This window comes from Typopeltis vanoorti, chromosome 3, assembly GCF_054136105.1.
Source record: "Typopeltis vanoorti isolate ZY-2024b chromosome 3, IOZ_Tvanoo_1.0, whole genome shotgun sequence".
Classification (NCBI taxonomy): domain Eukaryota; kingdom Metazoa; phylum Arthropoda; class Arachnida; order Uropygi; family Thelyphonidae; genus Typopeltis; species Typopeltis vanoorti.
The window spans coordinates 63797977-63822687 of record NC_143551.1 but is presented as its reverse complement, the minus strand read 5'-3'; the positions used below and the strand labels follow the sequence as shown (position 1 = coordinate 63822687).

Sequence of the window (24711 nt, the reverse complement as noted above, 5' to 3'; positions counted from 1 at the left end):
TCCTCTTCTGATATAAACTTTCTGGTCCTATATTTCATTATCCTTATTGGATAATGCTCAGTTTGTGTGTCTTGTGATGGTTTGAAGTATAATGAAGATATCTTCCAGTATCTGTGGGCTTTCTGTAAATAGATAATTTGACACTTGATTGTTTCTTTATCAAGATGCCTAAAAAATGCAGTTGGTTGTTGTTTTCCACTTCCAGAGTGAATTTTATCTTGTTATGTATTGAGTTGATTTTATCCACAAACAATTTTAGGCTTTCTAAAATTATCCACATGTTGAAATATAGGGCCAGAAAGTTTATATTAGAAGAAGAGGATACACAGACTGAACTCTCACTAATAGGATACACAGACTGAACTCTCATTAATTTTTTATAATACTCGTATATAACTATTTGCATGTGTAATGAATAAGTTCACTTCTTTTCAGCAGTAATCTTAGTCACTTCAGTGTTCCAGCTGATAAGAAATGGAAGGATGTTTTCCAATATTTTGAAGATAATTTGGGTATACAAGAGATTAATGCAACACAAGACAATGAAAGAGCTTGGGAAGCAATTGCAGTAGCTATTAGCAAAAGAAAACATGAAGTACACACAAAAAAAAAGTATGACCTGTTTCTTTTTCTCTATTTTGCATGTTTCACTTTTGAATGTGAATTTTATATGTGATATTAGTAAATTATCAAATATACATATAATTGTTTGATTGTTTTGAATTTCAAGGAATGGAATTGGTTGATTCTAGGCACATTCACAGAGTGCAAATAACGGAATTCTCAGATACATAAGACTGGTTGTGAATGAGTATCTGTTGTGTAATTGGAAGTGATGTGATGTGGTGAAAAGGGCATCATGAGAAGTTATTTTTTACATTGTGGTGGTGCATGAATTGATTATGAATGAGTTTCAGTGTGACAAATGTGTAACTGGCTGAATGAGACCTCAATGATTCTGACTCAATGGAGGTTTGTTATGATAATAATTGGTAACAGATTTGTCTATTAATCATGTAGCATCATATTTTGGTGTGATTTAAATAAATTCAGATTACAGTTTGATCTGCTAAATCCCACATTTCTAGCTTGTCCTTATTTTTGTTCAGTATCCAGACTGACACTAATAAGGCACAGATAGGAAAGTGAAGATTGGACATTGGGTTAGAAGCCCCCTTGCATCTGCATTCCTTACTGGCTCTATGGCTGTATCCTTCCTATTATCTACCTTTGTCCCCTAACCAATTTTGTGTTACCAGTTAAATATAAAAAAATAAATAACATAACAAATGTTATATAACAAAACACAACATAACAGGTTATGTTGGAAGAAAACTATTGATAGGAATTTAGTGATTATGTAAACTTAATTATGTAGTATTAAGAGAGTATCCTGTGTATCACTTGAGGATATATATATCGATGAATGATAATTTGCTTAATGAGTGGCAATATATGTTGTTTCAATCTTGTTAATGGAAGAAACTTTTTTGAGTTTTTTAATCAGATCAGTATTGAATTATTTCCTCTCAGGTAGGTAATAGGGTTTTATCACTGAGAAGCTAATTTTTAATCCAAATGAGTCAAATTTTGTAGGAAAAATGGTAATCAGAATGTAGATATATTGGGTGTCTTTGATAGTCAAAGGATTTGTACATAAAGATATTTTTGTATTTGAATGATTTTAGTATCACATGCTTTGAGAAATTGTTCTGTGAAAAAGCAAATGTGAATTGTCAGGGTAACTAAATATGGTAAGACATGAAGGTGTGGATCATCAAATTCCAGACAGGTATCCTTGGAGTACATGGTGCAGGATATTATAATAGTACTACATGAAAAAGTTAAATCATTACTATCTTCCTATTGACAGTTTTAGTCAAAATTAATGTTATCTGTCAATACTCCAATTATCAGATATTTCTCTCTTCCAAGACACTTTTTACTGTATCAATCCACCTAGATCTTGGTCTTCTCTAGTTCTTTTTCCTATCATAATAGCAAAGAACACTTGTTTTACTAACCTTTCCTCTCCCATTTCTGCTCAAGTGAACATACCACCTGAGAACGTGTGGACAGACTTATGTGTTCGTCGAACATGTTGTTTATTATTTTAACGGTATAATAGAACACAGAAACTAAGTAAATAATTAATTTATTAACTTGATGCTGATATTTCGCTGGTATTATAACCAGCATCTTCAGAGCACAAAAACACTGTTTGTCACAATACGCGAGACTAAAACAACATGGTGTACTTAAACAAAATTGTAGCAGCAACACAAAGACTAGAGTCCTGATTTTGGCGCCCTCTATTTTATTTATTTATTTTTTATTTTATTTTATTTTTTCAGATAGAGGGCGCCAAAATCAGGACTCTAGTCTTTGTGTTGCTGCTACAATTTTGTTTAAGTACGCCATGTTGTTTTAGTCTCGCGTATTGTGACAAACAGTGTTTTTGTGCTCTGAAGATGCTGGTTATAATACCAGCGAAATATCAGCATCAAGTTAATAAATTAATTATTTACTTAGTTTCTGTGTTCTATTATACCGTTAAAATAATAAACAACATGTTCGACGAACACATAAGTCTGTCCACACGTTTAAGGATTCTTCACGGAGACGATATCGTACGCAAGACACGACGATATGGTAAGTGGAAGTTGAAATTGGCGCGGCAACTAAACAGGTTAGCCTTCTTAAAGAGGTGCCGAGACACTAAATTAATACCGAACTGTTTTAAAATCAAAAACAAGTTCCACTCGGCCAAAGCCCAACGCATCTATAAACGAGCGAGTGTAGCGCTTTTACGCGAACAAATTAACACCACTTCCCGGGAATTAGCACAAGCAAATACAACCATCAGTGCATTACGAGAATCACTGCATAATATTCTAAATACAGAACTTTGGCAGATCTTAGAGAACATCACCGACGCAACGGCAAAAAAAGAATTCGACAGAGTCAAAAACCGGCACCAAAAGAAGTTCGAAAATCTACAACAACGGAACACCATACAACGACCGCAATTACAACAAGACCTCGTCGTCGTGAATCTATCGTCACTCACCTTAAGCAAAGAAGCCACGACTGCTTTAAGTCGAGGGCACAACTTTGCCCTAACTCCCAAGCAAGTTCCAAAAGCCGAAATAATGGCGTCCATCGAACGAGGAATTTACGACCTGCCTCCAACAATAGCTAACAACATACGTTTAGATGTGGCCAACATCCTAATCAAGTCCAAGCCTCCAAAAAATAATATCCCACATAAGGAATTCATTGCTATAAAAGAGCTACACAACAACAGCCAGATTACCATAACAAAAGCAGACAAAGGAAATGCAACCGTGGTGATGGACACAACTGAATACGAAAACAAAATGCACACACTATTACAAGATCAGTCAACATACAAAATTATAGATCGCAATCCCACCAACACACAAAAGAATAAGGCACGAAAATTATTAAAAAAAGTCACTTCCTGGCCCAAAGACACAGTTAACAAACTCAAACCCTTCCATGTTAAAACACCGAGGATCTATGGATCACCAAAAATTCACAAACCAGGCACACCCCTACGCCCAATTGTGGACAGCATAAATAGTCCCACATACAAACTGGCTAGACATTTAGCGAAGCTACTAGCCACTCTCACTAACAATTCTCCCTCCTTTATCAAAAATTCAGCACACCTAAAAAGCATCTTACAACACCTCACCCTAAAAAGCTCAGACTTAATAGTAAGCTTTGACATCACTTCACTATTCACAAATGTACCACTAATAGAAACCCTCAATCTACTGAAGTCACACTTCCCCCCTGATATATTTGAACTATTCAAATTCACAATACATGCAGGATATTTCACATGGAAAGGGAAAATATACAAACAAATTGATGGGACAGCCATGGGCTCCCCCCTTTCTCCCCCCTAGCCAACTTTTACATAGAACACCTGGAAAAACAAGCAATCAATACAGCCACTCTCAAACCAACACTTTGGCTACGTTATATTGATGATGTGCTTGCTATTTGGCCACATGGCCCTGAGACATTGAAAACATTCTTAGCACATTTAAATAGCCAACATCCAAAAATCCACTTTACTATGGAACTGGAAGCCAACAACTGTCTGCCCTTCCTGGATACACTCATCACACGTCTCCCAGATGGTTCCTTATCATTTTCAGTTTTCAGAAAACCCACACATACAGGCAGATACTTACACAAACAATCACACCATCATCCTTCTCAACAATATGGCATATTAAAAACGCTAACCCATAGAGCGAGAGCAATCTGTTCAAATGACAAGGCTCTCACTGCTGAATTGACTCACTTACTCCACACCTTCTTGGCCAACGGCTACAATCCACAAAAAATAAACAAAATACTAAACACTCCTAAGAAACCCCTCCCACCATCCACCACAGAGAACTACAACAAAACAGTCACCATCCCTTACATTAAAGGTACATCCGAAAAGATCTCAAGAATTCTCAATAAACATAAACTACACACTACATTCAGACCATGTAGCAAATTAGCCACCCTCATCCGCTCACCCAAGGACAGCATTCCTCCTTTATCACATCCAGGAGTCTACCAAGTACCCTGCTCATGCAATCAAGCCTACTACGGTCAAACAGGAAGAACTGTGAATATCCACATCAGCGAACATAAACGATACGTCCGGAAATATCATTATGGGAAGTCGGGCCTAGCAGACCATGCTCTGGATACCCCTGCACACAGGATCAACTGGAAAAACACAAAAGTACTACACAGAAACCCATATAAATCAGAGAGATTGTTCTTAGAGGCAACAGAAGCCCTAAAACACACTCCAAATCTCAACAAATATGGCTGTATTAACTTGCCGAAGATCTGGGAGACAGTCATATTAAGAAAAAACTAGCACTTTTCTAGGACTCTAGTAATATATGATAGCGTTTTTTTTTTTTTTTTTTCAGATAGAGGGCGCCAAAATCAGGACTCTAGTCTTTGTGTTGCTGCTACAATTTTGTTTAAGTACACCATGTTGTTTTAGTCTCGCGTATTGTGACAAACAGTGTTTTTGTGCTCTGAAGATGCTGGTTATAATACCAGCGAAATATCAGCATCAAGTTAATAAATTAATTATTTACTTAGTTTCTGTGTTCTATTATACCGTTAAAATAATAAACAACAAATACCACCTGAGAATTAGCTCTGCTCACACATTTCTAAATGCTAACAATGTCAAGTTTTTTTTCTTAATATTTCTCTTTTTAATATGTTGCTACCTTGATGCCATCTATTGATTCCTCTAATCTTTCTCAGAACTGTCATATCTGTGGTCTCTAGTCTTGATTGATCATTTTATTTCTAACCCAGCTCTCAGATCCACATATTCAAATTCATGTACTCAAATCCATGTATCCAAATTAAGATTCATTTGAACACCATCTTGTATTCAGCTAGTTCAGTGTTTTGACTCATTTCTCTCTTATTTCATATAAATTTATCCAGTTGCCTTCCTACGATACAAGCTTTGTTGATTCTGTCTATTTCCATATTTAATTTGCATCTTCACTAAAAATTGTTCTTAAATAGCTAAAATATTTTACTTGTTCTGTAGGTTTTCCATTCAGGATATAGTTGTTTTCAATATTTCTGCCTATTGTCACTGTCTTTTTATTTCTTCATACTAAATTTGTTATAGCAGTTATTCAATTTAATCAGGGAGTCATGACAACTTCTACTGGATTTATTAAAAAGTACATGTGCATAAACTAAAGAGCTGAGATTAATATCTCTAATTTTGATATCAGGTTTAATGTTGACATCCACTTCATGATGTGGTCCATATAGATGATGAATAACAGTGGAGATAATGTGCATCCTTGTTTCTCACCAGATATAACATCAGACAGTCTTCCTGTAATTTTCTTCAATTTTGATTCCTGAATTACAACTCAAATATAGACTATTAATGTAATTAACGGCTATTGTAGCCTGTTTTTGTTTAGGAGTGTCCCTTATTTTAATACATTGGCTAACATAACTCAAAAAAGGGGGTGTATATATATATATTTTAGGGCATTATGGGCGAGTATAGAAGGCAATTATGGCAGAATAAAAAATGTGGAAAAATTTTGTACATACCTTGTTTTTGGTTTAATGATGCCTTCTAAATCCAAGCTCCTGCTGAAGGTTGTTTATAAACGGGGGGGGGGGGGCTTTAGACGCTGGAAATAAGTTAGGAAACCCGGGTTACTATTAATAATATATATATATATATATATATTATTCTGTTGTGGGGGGAGGGAGAGGGGGGGGGAACGAAGGGGAAGGGTAACCTTATGTGGAAACTGGGACAAGGGTTAATGGGGTGTGGACCGTTTCGGTCATCGTCTGACCATCGTCGGAACTTTGTGGGAATGACTGTAGGGCTATGTCAAGGCTGCAAGTTACATCTGCCAAATTAGGGCATTTGTTGTCGCTAAATGGCCGGAGGCGTGGCTTAATTTGTAAGTTTTGGAACGTCCAACATTCAGAAATTAGGTAGGGGGTGGTGGACGTTGATAGAATTTCCCTACCTAATTTCCGAATGTTGGACATTTTCAGATTGTTTTTTTTTTCTTAATAATTTTCATCTTTAGATCAGTTTTAGTGTTTATCGCATGGGTTCATGTTTTCCCACTTTTGTTTCTTTTTCCAGTCACGACTTTATTCCAGTGTACACAAACACTAAAATTTATGAAAGTACAGTCAAATCCCACCTTATGAACATAATGCTTTCATGGAAATGTGCTTGTAATTTGAAGTTATTATTTTCATAAGATATATTGTTACATTTTTTAATGTTTCTAAAATAAATTATCCTAATACAAAGATGATAATAAAAATGAATAATCCAAACTAATTTATTGTAATTAATTAGATTAAATGGGATTTTCTTTTGGTTCCTTCATGGAAAGAAATAAAGTATAGTGTATGCTGTTAATACATGACCAGTAAGAAGTAATTTTTGTATGAAAGCATTAATTATGTATGTTTACAATAAAAGTTTGTTTAAAAAAAAAAAACAACTTGAAATATATGCATGCATATTAGCATGTCTAATATATTCAGCAGGTGAAGAATTTTCTGTTACACATTATTAAATGTCAGTGAACTTCAAGCAACGTGTGCATTTGTAAAATGGATTGAAGTTGCAATTTATTAGTCCATGCAATGTTTGTAAATATAAATTTCTTATAAGTTGATTTTTTTTTTTTTTTTTTTTTTTTTTTTTTCTTTCCCATAGCCCTTTCAGGGCAATTTCCATAAGTCCAAATTTACGTAAGTCAGGGACTGCCCGTATATCCAGTATCAATTTCCCTTCCCCAGTATGTGCTTGGATTATAAAACAAAAAAAAATTAATGTTATTAATAATCTTTGTTTATGTAAAATAATAGATATGTAATATTGCCAAGATTTCCATTGCAGGTGGTTTGCTTATCAAGATAACTTGGATGTATTAGAAAGAATCCCTCAAACAGGCTCATTACAGGGTCATTTGTGGTTCGATGATTATAATGAAATAAAAGATTACTTGAATATGGCTTGTGATTGTCCTTTTCATCCATTGGGTCAACTCGTGGAAAGGCTAGTTGATGTTTACAGGTAAAACAATTTTAGACAAGCATACCTTATTAAATTTGCAGTAACTGTTCCTTCTTTATGATAGCATATTTATAATTCTTTAAGAATTAACAGGAATGAATTAGTCAACTCTCACTATAGCAAACACCACTATAAAAAAAATAAAATAAAAAAAAAAAAATTCACTCCCTATAACAAACTACTGAAAAGTCCCAACCAAAGCCCTGTGGATAAATACTATACTTCAAGAAATTCACTGTAACAAACTATTATTTTGGTCTCTCCGAGTTTGTTATATTATTATCATCAGTGACCTCATGGAAGTCTAGGACTCATCGAGGAATACCGTAGATCACCCACACCGGAAGTCATACCTTCTCTTATGGGTTTGCTTATCGAGATAACTTGGATATATTAGAAAGAATCCCTCAAACAGGCTCATTACAGGGCCATTTGTGATTTTATGATTATAATGAAATAAAAGATTACTTGAATAACTCATTCACACTGGATACACTCACTATGCAAACATAGGACGAAATATTGCCCGTGACATTTCCAAAGCTTTTGAGTGTAGCATTTGGGCCTACTGAACAAATTGCCATCCTTTGGTCTCTCTGCCACCTTCTGTAATTGGGTAATCAGCTTTCTCTCTGGTCATTCTCTGCAAGTCATGATAGATGTCTCCCTCTCTTTGAGCTTCACCACCAATACTGGAGTGCCTCAAAGCTTTGTCCTATCACCTACTATCTTTCTCCTGTACATAAATGACCTACTCACAATAACAACTAATCCCATCCATAGCTTTGCAGCTGATAGTACTCTCCACTCATCCTACTCATTTGACAAACCATGCAGTACTCTGACAAACCAGCCTACAGGATCATCTACAACTAGTGGCTTAAATATTGATCTGCATACTATCCTCCAATGGGGCAAGAACATCCTTGTTAAGTTCAATGCCACCAAAACAGTCTTGCTTTTTCTTGTGCAAAAGAGATCTCAGCTCACCTACCCTTACCCTCAGTAACACACAAATCACCAGACAAGATCATATCTCTTTGCTTGGACTAATGCTTACCTCCAGTCTTTGATGGCATAAACACATTACATCAATAGCCTCCTCAGCATCGAAAAAGCTTGCCATTCTCTTTCATTCAAGAGCCTATTTTATACACAAACAGTTCTTCACTATATACAAATCCATCCATGTTTAGGGTGGTGCACCTAAAACTTTCCTTAAAATCCTTGACGTTCTAGAGCGATGTAATTAGTCTCATAGAGGATCCCTCTCTTACAGACTCACTTCATCCTCTATTTCAGGTTTCAACATATTTTTAGACACATTGTTTCAACACTGTCTAATTCTACAGGTACTTCCACAGTCACTGCTCCAGTGAATTGGCAATCATTTCTCCAGTTTCTGTTGCACCTGTTAATACAAGATCTGCAGCTGCCCAGCATCACTTTACTGTGCAACTGCAAATACTTCGAACCTGCTTCTATTCGTTCTCTTTTATTCCATCCACCTGTCCTCTGGTGGAACAGCCTTCCTGAAAAAGTATTCTCAAATAACTACAACCTGCAACTTTTCAAAAAAAAAAAAAAAAAAAAAGACAGTAAACTTCTATCTCAGTCTTTGTCTGTACCCCACACATGACACTGATGTGCCTATGGGTCTCTCAACCTCTCATCATGTATGGGATCAATTTGAAAAAAAAAAAAAAAAACACTGACAAGCAAATTGTTTCACTCACTCACTGCTGTATGAAAGAGAAAAATCTAGCTCTCATCCCTATCTTAATTGCACACAAACTTAGAAAGAATCTTCCTATTCTGATACCCCCCATGTTTTTTCTCCACATTCCATATAACAAAAAATTTCATCAGTTGATAATCTATAACATCCTTTCAGAATCTTAGACCTCTGTCATATCACCCACCTCTTCCTCCTGTTTACCAGTGTCTGCAGTCCACATACTCTCAATCTACCCTCATAATTTGTATTCCATATTCTCAATATAATCTTTGTTACTCTTTGCACCATTTCCCCAGCTTCTTTATATCCCTTTGGAATCTGGGAGACCAAATCTGAACAGTAGTCCAAGTATAATTATATCGAACCTAGTGGAGACAAAATGACTTCCCTATCCTTATGTGTCAATGTTTGTTTCAGCATTGCAATTATCCAAATTGTATTTTGCAATTTTTGCCATGTGACTTTGAACTTCAGTTTCTTTTCCACTGTAACACCAATATAAGTGCTGTAGCATCCTTGAATGCCCTGACCATCTGTGAATCATCAACAAACAGTTGAACAACTTCTTTCAGGTCCTTCCTAATATCAATAGGAAGGACCTGATATCATTGAACAACAATGGTCCAAGGAATGATCTCTGAAAAACATCACTAGTCACCTTAAATCTGGTAGATTCACACCCACCATATAGCACTTTCTGATACCTATTCATCAGCCACCCACTTGTCCATGTCAGTAGTCTATGTTCCAGTCCCAGTTTATGCAACTTCTTTCATGTGGTATCATAGTGTATCCATTCCTTTTATCAAACTTATCTATAACATTATTATAAAATGTAAACAAATTGCTAAAACATGACCTCTTTTTAGTAAACCTGTCCTGTTCTATGCAAAATTCATTTTTGCACATTCATTTCAGTCCCACCCTATTTGTTCTTTGAACTCTAGGAACACCTTCAAATAGCACTTGTTTAAGTGCTTCTTCAAAGCTTCCTATTCAGTAACTGATATTATTGAACTAAAGATATTATTTATTATTATGTTAAAACAAAAAAAGAAGAAGAATGTTTGGTTCTTGGAAACAGGAACTAAACATTTGAGACTCAGTAACAAACTCTGAAAAAAAAAAAAAAACATCGATTCATTCAACCAGAGAAGTCTGGGTGGTTAACTTCTTTGAAAGGATCAGAAAAAATCCAGACTTCATGATAGGCACATTAAGTTAGAGGCAGTATGGAAAAAGAAAAAAGCATATCTTGAGTACCCAAAAAAGTAAAAACTAAAAATTCCCAAAGAGAATACAGAGGTAAAAATGTAAGAAGGTTAAGTGTAAAATAGCTAAACAAAGATCATATTAAGACTTTGGCAAGAATACAAAAGTTAAATATCACAGCAGTGGCAGAATGTTCTAGAGGTTGCTAAGAAATGGAAGAAAGATTACTTGGAAAAGGAATGAGAGATGATAAAGGTGACATAAAAGTGGAAGATAAAGGTATTCTGATGTACAAAATAATTATTTGAAAAATGTTAAATGAGAATGATGGAAGCAGTGACGTGATGAGTGAATGTTAGTAGAAAATATTCAAGAAGAACGCAATCAGGTATACATGTAGAAAAAGCCATCAGAAACCTGAAACTTGGAAATACAGTTAAAGCAGGTGATATGCAACCAGAATACTCATTTCAGCATTTCTAGTATAAAAGTTTTTTTTTTATAGTGAGATGGTGAGAGTTTATTGTACACCCATCAAAACATTTTTTTTTCTGTAACAAAATAACTTGTAATAAATAAAAATATATGGTGAAATATATTTACTTTGCTTTTATAAAAACCAAGTAAATTATACTTGGCTTTAAGTTATGTTATTGTCTTTATTCTTGACCTATACATAAGTAAACAAAAGATTGCATGGGAAATAACTTCATGATGAGATTACTTGTGTATGGAAGCAGGTCTCTTCTCATCAAATTGATATAGTATTCTGTAATGCCAGCACACTTCCTCTGGGACATGTATAATGCCATGCATTGTGGGAGGGATCATTGCCTAGATTGATTTTAACCTGTATTGAGATCTCCACAGCATGAACAAAACCTGTGGGGATACTAGGAATCAACAGGAGTCATATTTCCATATGCAAGTAGGAAAATGGTGTATCATCATATTAAAACGATCTGGATGAGAGGTAGTTATAGCAAATTTTTTTGCTTGGCTAGGAACTAAATTATACTTCACAAATTATATTCTTGTCTTGGGGTATTTGTCTTTATGGTACTAAGTTTCTTGTGAAGTCATCTGTCTCCATATACAAATATCATAATTGGGAAGTTACTTCACATGCAAAATTATTTCCTTATGCTCAGGTAAATGATAAAGACAAGAATATACAGGTAGTTCTCACTTTACGAATTTTTTGGGTTTGAATTTTTATTTTAAATTGTGCACAGCGAAGGCGATTAGAGACATGTATGAGGAATTACGCAGTATGTAATGACGTAATAATCAATTAAAACGTGCCTTGGTGACGAGAGTGTGTTATTCATAGTTTTCTTCAATTACACACCTGATTTTTTATTTTTAACTATAACCCTTTCACTTTTCCAACAATGTCAAAAAGAAGCAACAGTGCAAAACCAGAAAATGAGCAAAAGAAACAAAGATAAACAATTACGTTAGAGAAAAAATACGAATTACCAGCCATCAAGCAGGTAGCACTGTTAAAGCTATTTCTGAGAATTTTCTCTTGCCACTTCTGCAGTTTGCACCATTTTAAAGGATAAAGAAAAATATTTGAAAGAAGTAAAAATGCGCAATCTATGCAGTCTACATGGTTGCATAATAAAGAAACAGGCCATATAATTCCTCATATGGAAAAACTGTTAACTGCTTGGATAAGTGACCAAACTCAATGGTTAAAACATGCCTATTACCTATGCAACAATTTGTACTAAAGCATTAGCCATTTTTAAAATGCCAAAAGCCCAAAAAGGGAATGACTGCAAAGAGACTTTTGTTGCAAGTAATGGATAGTTTGACTGCTACAAAAAGTGAACTGGTTGGCCTTTTTTGGAAAAGGATGACTGCAAGAACGTGCATAGCAAAAGAAGAATCCTCAATGCCAAGTTTTAAAGATCAAAAGATTGCATCACTCTACTATTAGGAGGAAATGCAAGTGATGATGCAAGTTAAAACCCTTATTTGTGCATTGATCAGAAAATTCAAGAAGCTGAAAAAGGAATTAATAAAGTACTCCCCCAGTAATATGGAATGCAAATAAGAAGGCTTGGCTCACGGGTTCCCTATTCAAAGATTGGCTTATGTATCACTTTGCTCCTGAAGTGAAACTTTATTGTGAGAAAAAACAAATTCCACTTAAAGTGCTGATAATTGACAATGCACCTAGCCATCCCTCATCAGTAGCTTACATTTGCCCTTATGTAAAAATAGTCTTTTTACTTCCAAATACAACTTCTCTTTTACAACCATGGATCAGGGAGTGATTGTGACCTTTAAAGCACATTATCTCAAAGAAACTTTTAAAATGTTAATAGAAGCAACTGATAAAGATGGAATTTTTTCTTTCAAAGAGTTTTAGAAGAGATTCAACATTTTAAATGCAATTCGGGTAACACAGAGCGACTGGCATAAAGTTTCTGAAAATATCATGAAAGGAGTGTGCCATAAACTTTGTCCTCAGTTTAATGATAATTTTGAAGGCTTTGAAGACCCAACAAAGATTATGAATTTTGAAAATCAAGCGATCTTAGGTATTGCTATCCAAGTGCAAATGGAAGTTTCGGAAGGTGATGTTAATGAGCTGCTTCAGTCTCGCACTATGGAACTCTCACCCAATGATCTCCTTGAATTAGAAGAACAAGAAAGAAACAAAGAAGATAACAAATATGAAGCTGTCACTTGGTTTTTCACTTTAAAAGGCCTAGAAGAAGCATTTAAACTTCTTGAAAAGCTCAAGCAATCCTTCAATCACAAGATTCAGATTTTGAACAATTTAGTAAATTTTCCCACAAAATGAATAACTTCTGCTTGCTATCGAGCTATTTTAAATGAAAATAAGCAAAAGTCAATGAAGCAGATGACACTCGAGGCCTTTGAAAAAAAAAGATGCACCAAAGCTTCCTAATATATCTCCTACCACATCAACAGCTGCCAATTCATCAATGATATAGAAATGAGCTAATTTTTTTTTCTTCAGAATCTTTTTTAATTTAAAATTTTTCTTATGTTAGTTTTTAAATATGTAAATCTTTGACCAGTAAAGTCTTTTCTTATCATTTAATATTCATTTTATATATTCCTTCTTATGAATGTAACTCTAGCTTATAGCATTATTTCAAAGGGAAATAAATTTCCGATTTATGAACAATCACCAGGAGCTAATTAATTCATAAAGTTGGAAACTACCTGTACTGTAATTTTTCTTTAAGTATAATTTCCTTGAAAGCTGGGTTTGAAATGAAACACTTGATCAAAGACTAGAGAGCGGATATAAGACTTCTGAAAAAGATTAGGGAAGTGAATAAATGGTATCAATGGCAGCAATTAAAAATGAAAATATTAGGAAAGAACTTGAGATGTTAGCAGCTAATTTCAGGTGGTATGGTCTTTTTCCTGCCATCCCGGCAACAAGTGCTTGTTACCAGGATACCAGGAAAAAGACCTAGAGAAAGACTAACTAGTTGATTGATGTAAGTAAGAAGAGCCTTAGAAGACTTAAATATATGATCTTAAATATTTTTCTTTATCCTTTAAAATGGTGCAAACTGCAGAAGTGGCAAGAGAAAATTCTCAGAAATAGCTTTAACAGTGCTACCCGCTTGATGGCTGGTAATTCGTATTTTTTCTCTAACGTAATTGTTTTTCTTGGTTTCTTATTAGTCTTAACAGATTAATTTAGAGCAAATTATTGAGAGGAAGTTAATAATGGCATAACCTTTCAAGTAGTGCTATCATAATATCCTGTACACTTCTAATGATACATATCAAGAATTTAATGATGTATAATTTGGCTAGCTGGTGAAAGGACGTACTGTCGGAGAGCTCCTGAAAGATTTGCGATTTTTGTTGATTTATTAATATTTTGTTAGATTTAATTGTGTAATTTTAGTATATTATTGTAGTTTTATTAGTGTAGTTAGTATACTAAAGTGTTTCATAACATAATCTATGTCGGGAAGTCGCCGTTAGAGGGATTCGTAATGTGTAGTGTTCGTGAAAACTCCAGATAAGATAAGCGTTATTTCAGTTATTGTTGATAAAATTACTTTAATATTGCGTAGTTTTGTTTGCCTTGCGTATCTTAGTGTGTTTTTGGTATTTATAATTTATAATTTGATAAAATATGTTACTAGTAAAGGCTCCAGTACGAAGGAAATTGGTAGCCAGTAATGATGGTTCGCTATCTTCTTTCAAGAACAGTAATGTAAAGGAGGTGATTCAGTGTACTATCTGCGAAATGTACGCTTTGCAGAGTGTGGTTAGATGATAATAAAGGAGTGAATGTGTGTAGAAAATGTAGGGAGAATGAGGAATTGAAGTGTATTTCGGATCGTGAGTGTGATATTTTTGTCAAACTTCAGAATGAAGAAAATAGGGATTTGACAAGAAACGGCAAGGTTGTACCAGAGAATTGTGAGAGTGTGAATGATAGTATTAATGGTTTTACAGAGAATAAAAAAGATGAGATAGATGCAATGAGTGAGATCGCGTTGTTGAATGGTGCGATACAAAGGGCAAAACAGCAGCTAGAGCGTATGAGCAAAAGTCACTGTGAATGAACCAACCAATATTAAAAAGTATGACAGGAAAAATAGGCATATGAGTGTGAACATGAACAAAATGAAGGATAGAGTGCTGTATGAAGACTCGTTAGTACGAGGTGTGTTAGTAGAGGATTTGACAAAATCGTACCAACCTGGTGCGACCATAAAGGATGTAACTGAGACTATTAGAGAGCAAAAGGAAAGAGTGAAGGAAATGATTGTTGTGGCAGGTACGAATGATTTGAAAGGAGATAAAATGGAAATGATAGAAGACCTGAATGAATTGTTTGAGGTAACAAAAGAAAAGAGTGAGAGAGTTAGATTGATTAGTCTTTTGCCACAGTATGACAGTGAAATGTTTAAAAGGAGGGCCATAATTGTGAATGACTTTATGCATGGATTATGTATGACGAGTGGTGTGGAATTTGTGGATGTGTGGAGTGAGTTCGATGGGCGAAAGGATCTATGTAAGATGGATGGCTTGCATTTGAATGGTTACGGTGTAAGGAGACCTGAGAAAGTGTTGCTGAATGTAATGGATGTGCAAATTCAGGGAAACTAGATTTATTAGGGGAGGGGGTAGATATACAGTCCTTAGGGAGGCAGTTGAATGTATGAATGAATATAATATGCCCGAGCGAATATGGCCAACAAATCAGAGTGGGATAGTTAATATAAGGCATCAAGGTAGGGTTGGGGCTAATGGGGGGTCTTAAATTCATGTACACTAATGCTAGGAGTATTAGGAACACGAAGGAAGAGTTTTTGGCCATGGTTGGCACTTCCAGACCACAGGTTATTGGTATTAGTGAATCATGATGATATAGCTAGTGGGATTGAATGTGATGGGTATAGTGTGTTCAGGAATGACAGGGAGAATAAAATGGGGGGAGGAGTATTGTTGATGATAGCTGATGAGCTACAGCCAAGGAGAATAGAAGTTGAATTGCAGGATAGAGAAAAGAGCACATTTAAGGTTATTTGGTGTGAGATTGTGGCTAGCAGAACTAAATATACATTTGGGTGCTGCTATAGACCAGGTGATGGAAAAGATGGTGGTGACAGTATGCACAAGCAAATAGAAGAAATGAGTGGAAGGAGGGTAATTATTATGGGAGATTTCAACTATGGTCGCATTGATTGGAGTGAGGAGAGGACACACGGGAGGAAGGAATTGGATTTTTTTGCGATTATTAAGGGATAACTATCTGCGACAGCATGTAATGGAAAATACTAGGAGTCAGAGAGTGCTTGACCTAGTAATTACATCTGAGGATTTGGCTGTAACAAATATGACCACATTGCCACCAATTGGTGAGAGTGATCTTAGGGTCTTGACTTGGGAGGTGGCTAAAGGTGTGGAATTTTCAATTAAGACAGGGTACATGTGGAATTATCGGGCTGGAAAGTATGACAAGCTTAGGAGTTTGATTGGTTCAGTGCCATGGCATGTACAACTGCAAGGACTAGAAGTTGCTAGTGCATGGGAGCAGTTAAGAAGTGTTTGCATGAAGCAATGGCTGACTGTATACCTAGAGTCCAAATAATAAATCAAGTAGAGGTTAAATGGATGAATAACACCATTAAGCTTGAGCTGCAAAAAAAGAAACAACTATAGAGGGAATTTAAGGAGAAAGGTGACCAGCAGGCACATGAACGGTATAAAGCGCAGGCCAGAAGGGTAACGAGTGTGGTAAGAAAAGCAAAAAAGGATTACGAAAGAACATTGGCCATGCAGGCTAAAGAGAATCCTAAACAGTTTTTTAGATATGTAGCAAGTAAAAGAAAAATTGTACATGGCAGAATGATTTTAAAGAATGCCAATGGTAGGGAGGTAACTGAATCAGTTGATATTGTTGAGTTACTGAGTGAGCACTTTGCAAGTATATATCATCCAGGTGGTGACATTGCAGAAACGAATAAACCAGTAGATTATACTGGTTTATTCGTTTGTGGGAGGACTAGGGGACATCCATGGAAACTGGGCAAAAGTGTGGTTAGTAAAGGTGTTAGAGCTGGGTTCTTTACTTTTAGAGTAGTGAATGAGTGGAATGCGCTCCCTGAGTCTGTGGTGGATGCTGTGACAGTGAATGAGTTTAAGGCGAGGTATGATAGATACTGTATGAATGTCAAATAGTTGTGATGAATATGATTTGGGGCCTCCCTCGATGAGTCTAATGACTCCCTGGAGTTTCCCGTAATAATAGTAATAATAATAATACGGGGATTGTGGTGAATGAAGTGGAGGTGAGTAGTCTATTGCATATCCTCAATGTCAATACATCCGTGGGATTGGATGGTATACCAGCTTGTGTCATACGAGAAGCAGCTAAAGAATTGTCAGTACCCTTGACCATTTTGTTTAATTTGAGTCTTGGGTCTGGGTTTGTCCCGAGGGGTGGAAAGAGGGGAAAATAGTTCCACTGCATAAAGGTGGTTCCAAGACTGCTGTTGTAAATTACCGACCGATTAGCATATCAGGAATCATTGTCAAGATCTTAGAGAAATTAATCAAGAAAAGAATACAGGATTGGATAGATGAAAATGGGATATTGTATGGGGGGACAGCACGGTTTTGTGAAGGGTAGATCATGCCTCAGTAACTTGCTCATGTTTTATAACACAGTGACGGCTGAACTGGATAGGGGTAATGGGTTAACAGTGATACTACTGGACCTTGCCAAGGCCTTTGACAGGATACCACATGGAACCCTAATCAGTAAACTGGAGCAGATGGGGATAGATATAGGGTTGGTAAGATGGATAGGAGGGTGGTTGAAGGAGAGATACCAGATAGTGGTTTATGCAGGAGTGGAGTCTAAAAGACAGCTTGTGACTAGTGGTGTGCCGCAGGGCTCTGTTCTTGGACCACTGCATTTCAATTTGTTCATCAATGATATAGGAAAGGATTTGAGAGGAAGTGTTCACTTATTTGCTGATGATGCAAAGTTGGGTAGAGCAATTGTGAGTGCACAGGATGTCAAAATTTTACGGGATGATTTGGATAGTTTGGAGGACTGGGCTAGGAAAAATGGATGTCAATTTAATGTGGCAAAGTGTAAGGTTATGCACTTTGGGGTGAAAAGAATAGCAGCAGTATATCGCATTGGTGGAACTGTACTCCAGGAGATTGATGAGGCCAGGGATTTGGGAATGTTGGTGGATAGGGAATTGAAGTTTAGGGGGCACATTGCAAAAGTGACTAAATCAGCTCATCAAATCACTTGGCTTCTGAATACTTTAACATGCAGAGACAAACAAGTTGTTGTTCCTCTGTATCGAGCCTTGATAAGACCCCATCTGGACTACTGTGCCCAGTTATGGGCACCAGGGTTTCTTCATGATGGGGAGGAAGTGGAGAGGATCCAGAGACGAGTGACCAAGATGATAGAAGGTCTGTGGAATGAACCTTATGAGTATAGGTTGAGGATTTGTGGGTTGCAGAAATTGGACGATAGGCGAAGGAGGGGTGATATGATTGAGATATTCAACTTACTGAAGGGTTTCTATAAGATTGATCCAGAAGATATTTTTGAAAATATGACTGGTGGTGGGAGGACTAGGGGCCATGCATGGAAGCTGGGCAATAACGTGGTTGACAAGGGAGTTAGAGCTAGGTTTTTTACTTGGAGAGTGGTGAATGAGTGGAATAAGCTTCCAGAGTCTGTTGTGGGTGCTATGACCGTGAATGAGTTCAAGGCAAGGTATGATAGATACTGTGTCAATGTCGAATAGTTGTTCTTGAGATGATGTTAGGGCCTCCCTCAATGAGTCTGTCGACTCCTTGGAGTTGCCCGGAACAATAATAATAATAATAATTTACTTTTGTAAGGGAAAAAAAGTTGCAACCTAAAATTTAGAAATTTATTATCCAATTATATTCCCTGCTTCTTTTGAGAATTGGAATAGTTGTTGACCATTCCATGGTGAGAACATAATCAAAAACAATTATTTGTTAGCATGAATGATTATCAGCAATTTTCCAGTACAGGTATCCCTTGCTTAACGTGGGATTTGATTAACGTGGCAAAATGAATTGCCCCAATCCCTTGATATACCCAGCGAGAGTTTTGATTAACTCTCCTTTAACCCTGCGGAGCTCTCAGCTGATCTGACAGATACATGCAAAATGTTTAATATAAATATTCTTACACAATTTAGCATATAGCTTGGAGGTCATGAGTAGCTGTGCATTCATATGTTAAGAGTGATATTCCAAACTGTTTTTTTTCTGTCAGTTTGGTTTAACATGTTATGTAAAGGTTTGTGATATTTGACAGTAAATTGTATCTGAGGGATACCGCGACTTCCGATGTCAGTATAGTATGGTTTAGTTGTTTTTTTTTTATATTAATAATTTTTATATCAAATTATTTATATAAAAATTATTTTTATATCAATAATTTCTAGATTGTAACTGAAAATAAATAAACTATCATGTATTACTGAAATAGAGAGCCAAATGCTTATTTATCATACATGTTCTCTAGGAGATATGCTTTACATTATGGAAAATACTAAGGAAAGTGATCTGGAGCTTACTCCACCTTTACTATGAGTTAGTTGCCCATAAGGTGGCTTATGCTTGCATCTGCTGAAACTTGTAGTTTCTATATTCGACTATGAAATAATGTTGGATTCAATATCCAACATTATTTCATTTTGAGAATTGCAGTAAATAATGTAGGTACAAGTATTTATTAAATATTTACTTTGCATTTATTTTTTATCTTTCCTAAAGATAAAACGAATCATTAATACAGTAATCGATCATGAACGAATTGTTATTTTTACCAATGATTATTAGATTTGATTAATGCGATTTTGATATATCCGGTAACATCAAGGGATTAATTAACCACGTTAATCGAGGGATACCTGTATTTCAGAAATCAAAAGAGAACAATATCTGAATTGTTTCCTTGTGAACATGTTCATGAAAGTATTTATGTTTAGAAAAATGTAGATTAGGTGTTTTTTCTTTCATATTTTTTAACACCCATTTCAAGATATATTATCCTCATTATTCTTTCATTTTCTCCAATTTTTTGTTTATCAACTGCATCCATGTTTTTCTCATAGTCTGCAAATTCATGTACTATCATCTCTTGAACCTATAAATATTCTTTCTTCCAGTCCATGTTCTCCATTCCAATATATGGTCAACTCTAACTATAGTCAACTCATAAGGACTAGTTTTAAGTTGTTGTGTCGGAAATAACTGGCCCACTCTGTGACCGCCATTTGTTTCAGCCACAACATGAGAAATTACTCACTTAAGATAAAGACATGCTTGAGCTCTCAAGAGCAAAGGCATAGAAGCAATGAATAAAATGTAATTTGAGACTGTAACAATTTAATCAATAATATTATTGTAAAGTAATCCAAAAGCTATGTTGTAAATCATGCCCGATATAGGAAAAGTTATGTTAAGTGACTTCAGAGTTGTTAACCAATCAGCGGAGGGTCTCATCATTACGTATCAGTCCATGACTCAGCAGAAAAATCCGAGACGTCATCCAGTAAACTCGGCAGTAAGAGTTCCGTCAAGAAGGCCGACGAGGAAAGAACGTGACCCTATGAGACCAATCAAAGATGGCTGAGTGAATGACGTAGTCAGAGAGCGAAAGGGCGCTCGCTGCCATGATATAAGCGCAGCATACTCTTCAAACGCTCTCTTGTTTCCTGCAATTTTCCTGTGTGCCAGTGAGAAGGCCGTGAAGGCTGAGGATGCTTGACGCTGGTTTCCAGCAACCCTCCACATTGCAGTGGGTTCTGTCACGTACAAGTCTTCCAACTGTACAACAAGAAACCAGCAGACAGTGTTGGGAGTTACCGCCAATGTAACTACTTCGTAGGATTCAACAAAGAAAGACAGCGGAGACACCAAGGAAATCTTGTCGTATCAGAGGAAAGAATAGCCATAAAGCCAGGGGAAACTAATCGGTAAGCCAATTAATTCTTACCTATATGCTTAAGAAGTGCTGTAAGGGAAAGGAAAAGAAAACCTCAGGCATAGTCTTACTAGACTCGACTCGTAGATCCTTTTGGACTGAACGTCTAGATGTGACCTTCCTGCTGTGACTTATAAAATATGTACACGTGAACTTTTAATAAGACAGTTTAAGAAATGAAATGTTAAATGAAGTGCACTAATTGAAAATACAGCTTTGTGCATTGGACCTATGAATTGCGTAAATCTAATAGCAAGAAGATTGACTCTCTTGAGATTTGTGATAAATAGATTAAGCGAGATATCATGCATGAATTTTGAATAACTTAGTATTGCCAGAACTAACATAATAACAGGAGCATCACTCAATCCTAGAGCAAACCAATAGAATAACGATGATTGAATAATGCTTCTGAGCTATGATTATATAACCTTGTATTATAAGAAGTATGCAAGAGATTGAATGAGCTCAGTGCATGTGTGCAGAAATGTATTTATTGTATATTAATACCTTTCTTGATTTCATGTATATCTTAATTAGTAGCATTAAAATGCATTGTTTTAGATCAAAGTTTGTGTGTTCTATTAAACGAGACTGACTTACCACTTATAAAAATTTCGAACCTGTATAAGTGAAGGGGGAAACATTTGTGTAAGAAAAAAGGGGGGAGGGAGCCGCGACTGCATACCACGTGTTCCCGTTACTAAGTATTATTATAGAGCTGAGATTTGTGATAAATAGATTAAGCGAGATATCATGTATGAATTTTGAATAACTCAGTATTGCCAGAACTAACATAATAACAGGAGCATCACTCAATCCTAGAGCAAACCAATAGAATAACGATGATTGAATAATGCTTCTGAACTATGATTATATAACCTTGTATTATAAGAAGTACGCAAGAGATTGAATGAGCTCAGTGCATGTGTGCAGAAATGTATTTATTGTATATTAATACCTTTCTTGATTTCATGTATATCCTAATTAGTAGCATTAAAATGCATTGTTTTAGATCAAAGTTTGTGTGTTCTATTAAACGAGACTGACTTACCACTTATAAAAATTTCGAACCTGTATAAGTGAAGGGGGAAACATTTGTGTAAGAATAAAAGGGGTGGGGAGCCGTGACTGCATACCATGTGTTCTCGTTACTAAGTATTATTATAGAGCTAGTCATTGAAGTAGACCTAAGAATCAGGAATTAGTCACCAGCTGGCGCAGTCATTTTAAAACTAAAATAAATTTGCCGGAAATAACTCCTGGTACAAGTAAGAAGTAAAAAAATAGAATAAAGAATAAAAGGAGAATATAAACGTAAAGGTAAATACAGATATTGAACCAAAATACAAAGATATAACAAAGTGGAAGGTTTGCTAAATTTTCTTTAATATGGAATTCAGGACTTTTTAGTAATTTGTTAATCCGTTTACTATAATGGTGCCAGCGGTAGTGAGTGTTCAATGCATTTGCTTTGGCTATCTGTTATCTTGTATTCCAGTGATATCTCATCCATTGCTAGTCGATCTTCAGAATAATTTCTTTTGCGTCAGTCAAGGAAGGTGAGGGGAATTAAAGATCAACTTGTAATCTTATGGTATGTTCTTTTTGTTTTTCTTCAGTGTATTGCATTTTGTTTGTGATTGCTTTAATTTTTACACATTGGTGAGAATGTCAGCAGTTTTCTTTCAGTTGGAAATACTATTTGAATCCCATTTAGAATTTATTATTATTACGGGAAACTCCAAGAAGTCCTTAGACTCATCTAAGCTATTTCAATAGATTTTTGCTTGGACAAATAAGTGGGTAGCAGTGTTACCTATAATCCTCTAACTTTTTTCACCAAACAATTGAAGATCCTTGGCCAATGAAATGAAATATCATTTACAAAAAAATAAAACTCCAGGGCCCAAGAGTAGGACCCTGAGCGCCTGATTACCCTCCTTTCTTTCTTTCTTTTTTTTTTTGAGACGCTACTTGATCATACACAGCTTGGTGGTATTGTTCAGAGAGAATCTCTGATCCATCTAACTGATATACTATCCATTCCCATCCCAGCCTGTATACCACCTTATCATGAGATAATCTAATCAAACACTTTTGTAAAGTCCAAGAATATCACTGTGTGCAAATCTTTCTTATTCAATACACCCCATTTCCTTATCATAAAATGCAAGTAAATTGCTAAAACGAGACCTACCCTTTACAAATCCATGCTGACCAACTGTTAGCTACAACTGCAGTTATACATACTGGTCTATAATTGGAAACTTCTGTCCTAGAACTATGCTTGTGTAGTGATACTATTTTTGCCTTTTTTTCCCTTCATTTCTTAGAAACGTTACCCACTGCAAGACTTTCATTAAATAACTAGTCAAGGCATAGTTAACTTTTCGTACATTTCTTAAAAATATGCGGTTGATATGTTATCCATTCCCATAGCTTTATTAACATCTAACCCATTTGACACCTGATACACCTCCAATTCTTTCACTTCCAATTCTCTTAATACTTGCTTCCCTTCTGCATATTGCACAGCATTGTTTATATCAGTATGATGTGCTCATTTAATACTTCCACTATAACCTGTTGCAATGGTCACTCTGCTACCGTTACTATTCACCAGTGTCATCTTACCAGAATTATTCTTCCTCTTGCTTGCTATATAGTGGAAGAATTCCCTTGAGTTATCTTTGGCCTGATAGCCAATCTCCTCTCATACTGCACATTTTCTTTCTTTCACCTCTATCTCACATACCAGACATCCTTAAACTCCATTGCCAATATTACTCATAATTCTACTACTGTCATTTTGGAATCTCTACTCTCTTTGGATTTAATTCCTGTGGTGTCATTAGTGATACTCCTCAGCCTTTTCATCCTGTTTGTTCTCTCTGAATACACTGGATGGAAAGGCTGAGGAGTATCACTAATGACAGCACAGGAATTAAATCAAAACAAGCAGAAGTTTGTACATCATTCATTCACATATCTCTCCCAACAGAAACCAGGTTCTCGTCTTAAAGGAAGTTTGCAAATAATTAATCAAATCTCTCAGCATATTAGAATTCAACCTCTCCAGCAGTCACCTGCATACTATCCTAAGAGGCAGCTGATGCCTGTCCACACATAACTAGTATCTTGTTTTAATTGTTTTTGTTTTCTAATGGTTTACCTGAGTTTTCAATTTTAATCCTTTCTTAATCTACCACCCTGAAGAAGCCACTTGTCCTTAGTGCATAAAATTAATCTGTGCATAATCTCTTTATATATACAATAATATCCTACCTTATGATGATTTTCAATTATGACCAAGTCTATTTATGCAATGTTGCATTTGTCCATATGACAGTTTTAGTGACATGTTTCCCCTGAATCAAGCGATGCGCATTTTGTGTGAACTATTTTTGTGCATTGGTGTTTCACTGTGAACTATAAACTGTTTATAACTATTATTTTATTATTGTTAATAATAGCATAAAGTTCAAAATAACAGTGCTGTTGCTTCTAGTGAAAAGTAGACTCATAAACCTGTTAAATTTAGAGATGGTGTATTGAATGGAGAGAGACTACAGGCTAAACTTA

General features: G+C 35.7%; 1 protein-coding gene across 4 annotated transcripts in view; it reads left to right on the top strand.

Annotated features, from left to right (window-relative positions):
- The window catches only part of Als2 (Amyotrophic lateral sclerosis 2), a 550533-nt gene that overhangs the window by 400192 nt on the left and 125630 nt on the right, over window positions 1-24711 (top strand). For 3 of the 4 annotated variants that reach the window (XM_090415656.1, XM_090415654.1, XM_090415657.1), the window contains exons 19-20: window positions 436-612; window positions 7478-7654. In XM_090415656.1, coding sequence (XP_090271782.1) covers window positions 436-612; window positions 7478-7654 — 354 coding nt within the window. The remainder of the gene's footprint in view (window positions 1-435; window positions 613-7477; window positions 7655-24711) is intronic. The other variant, XM_090415655.1, reaches the window with a different exon arrangement.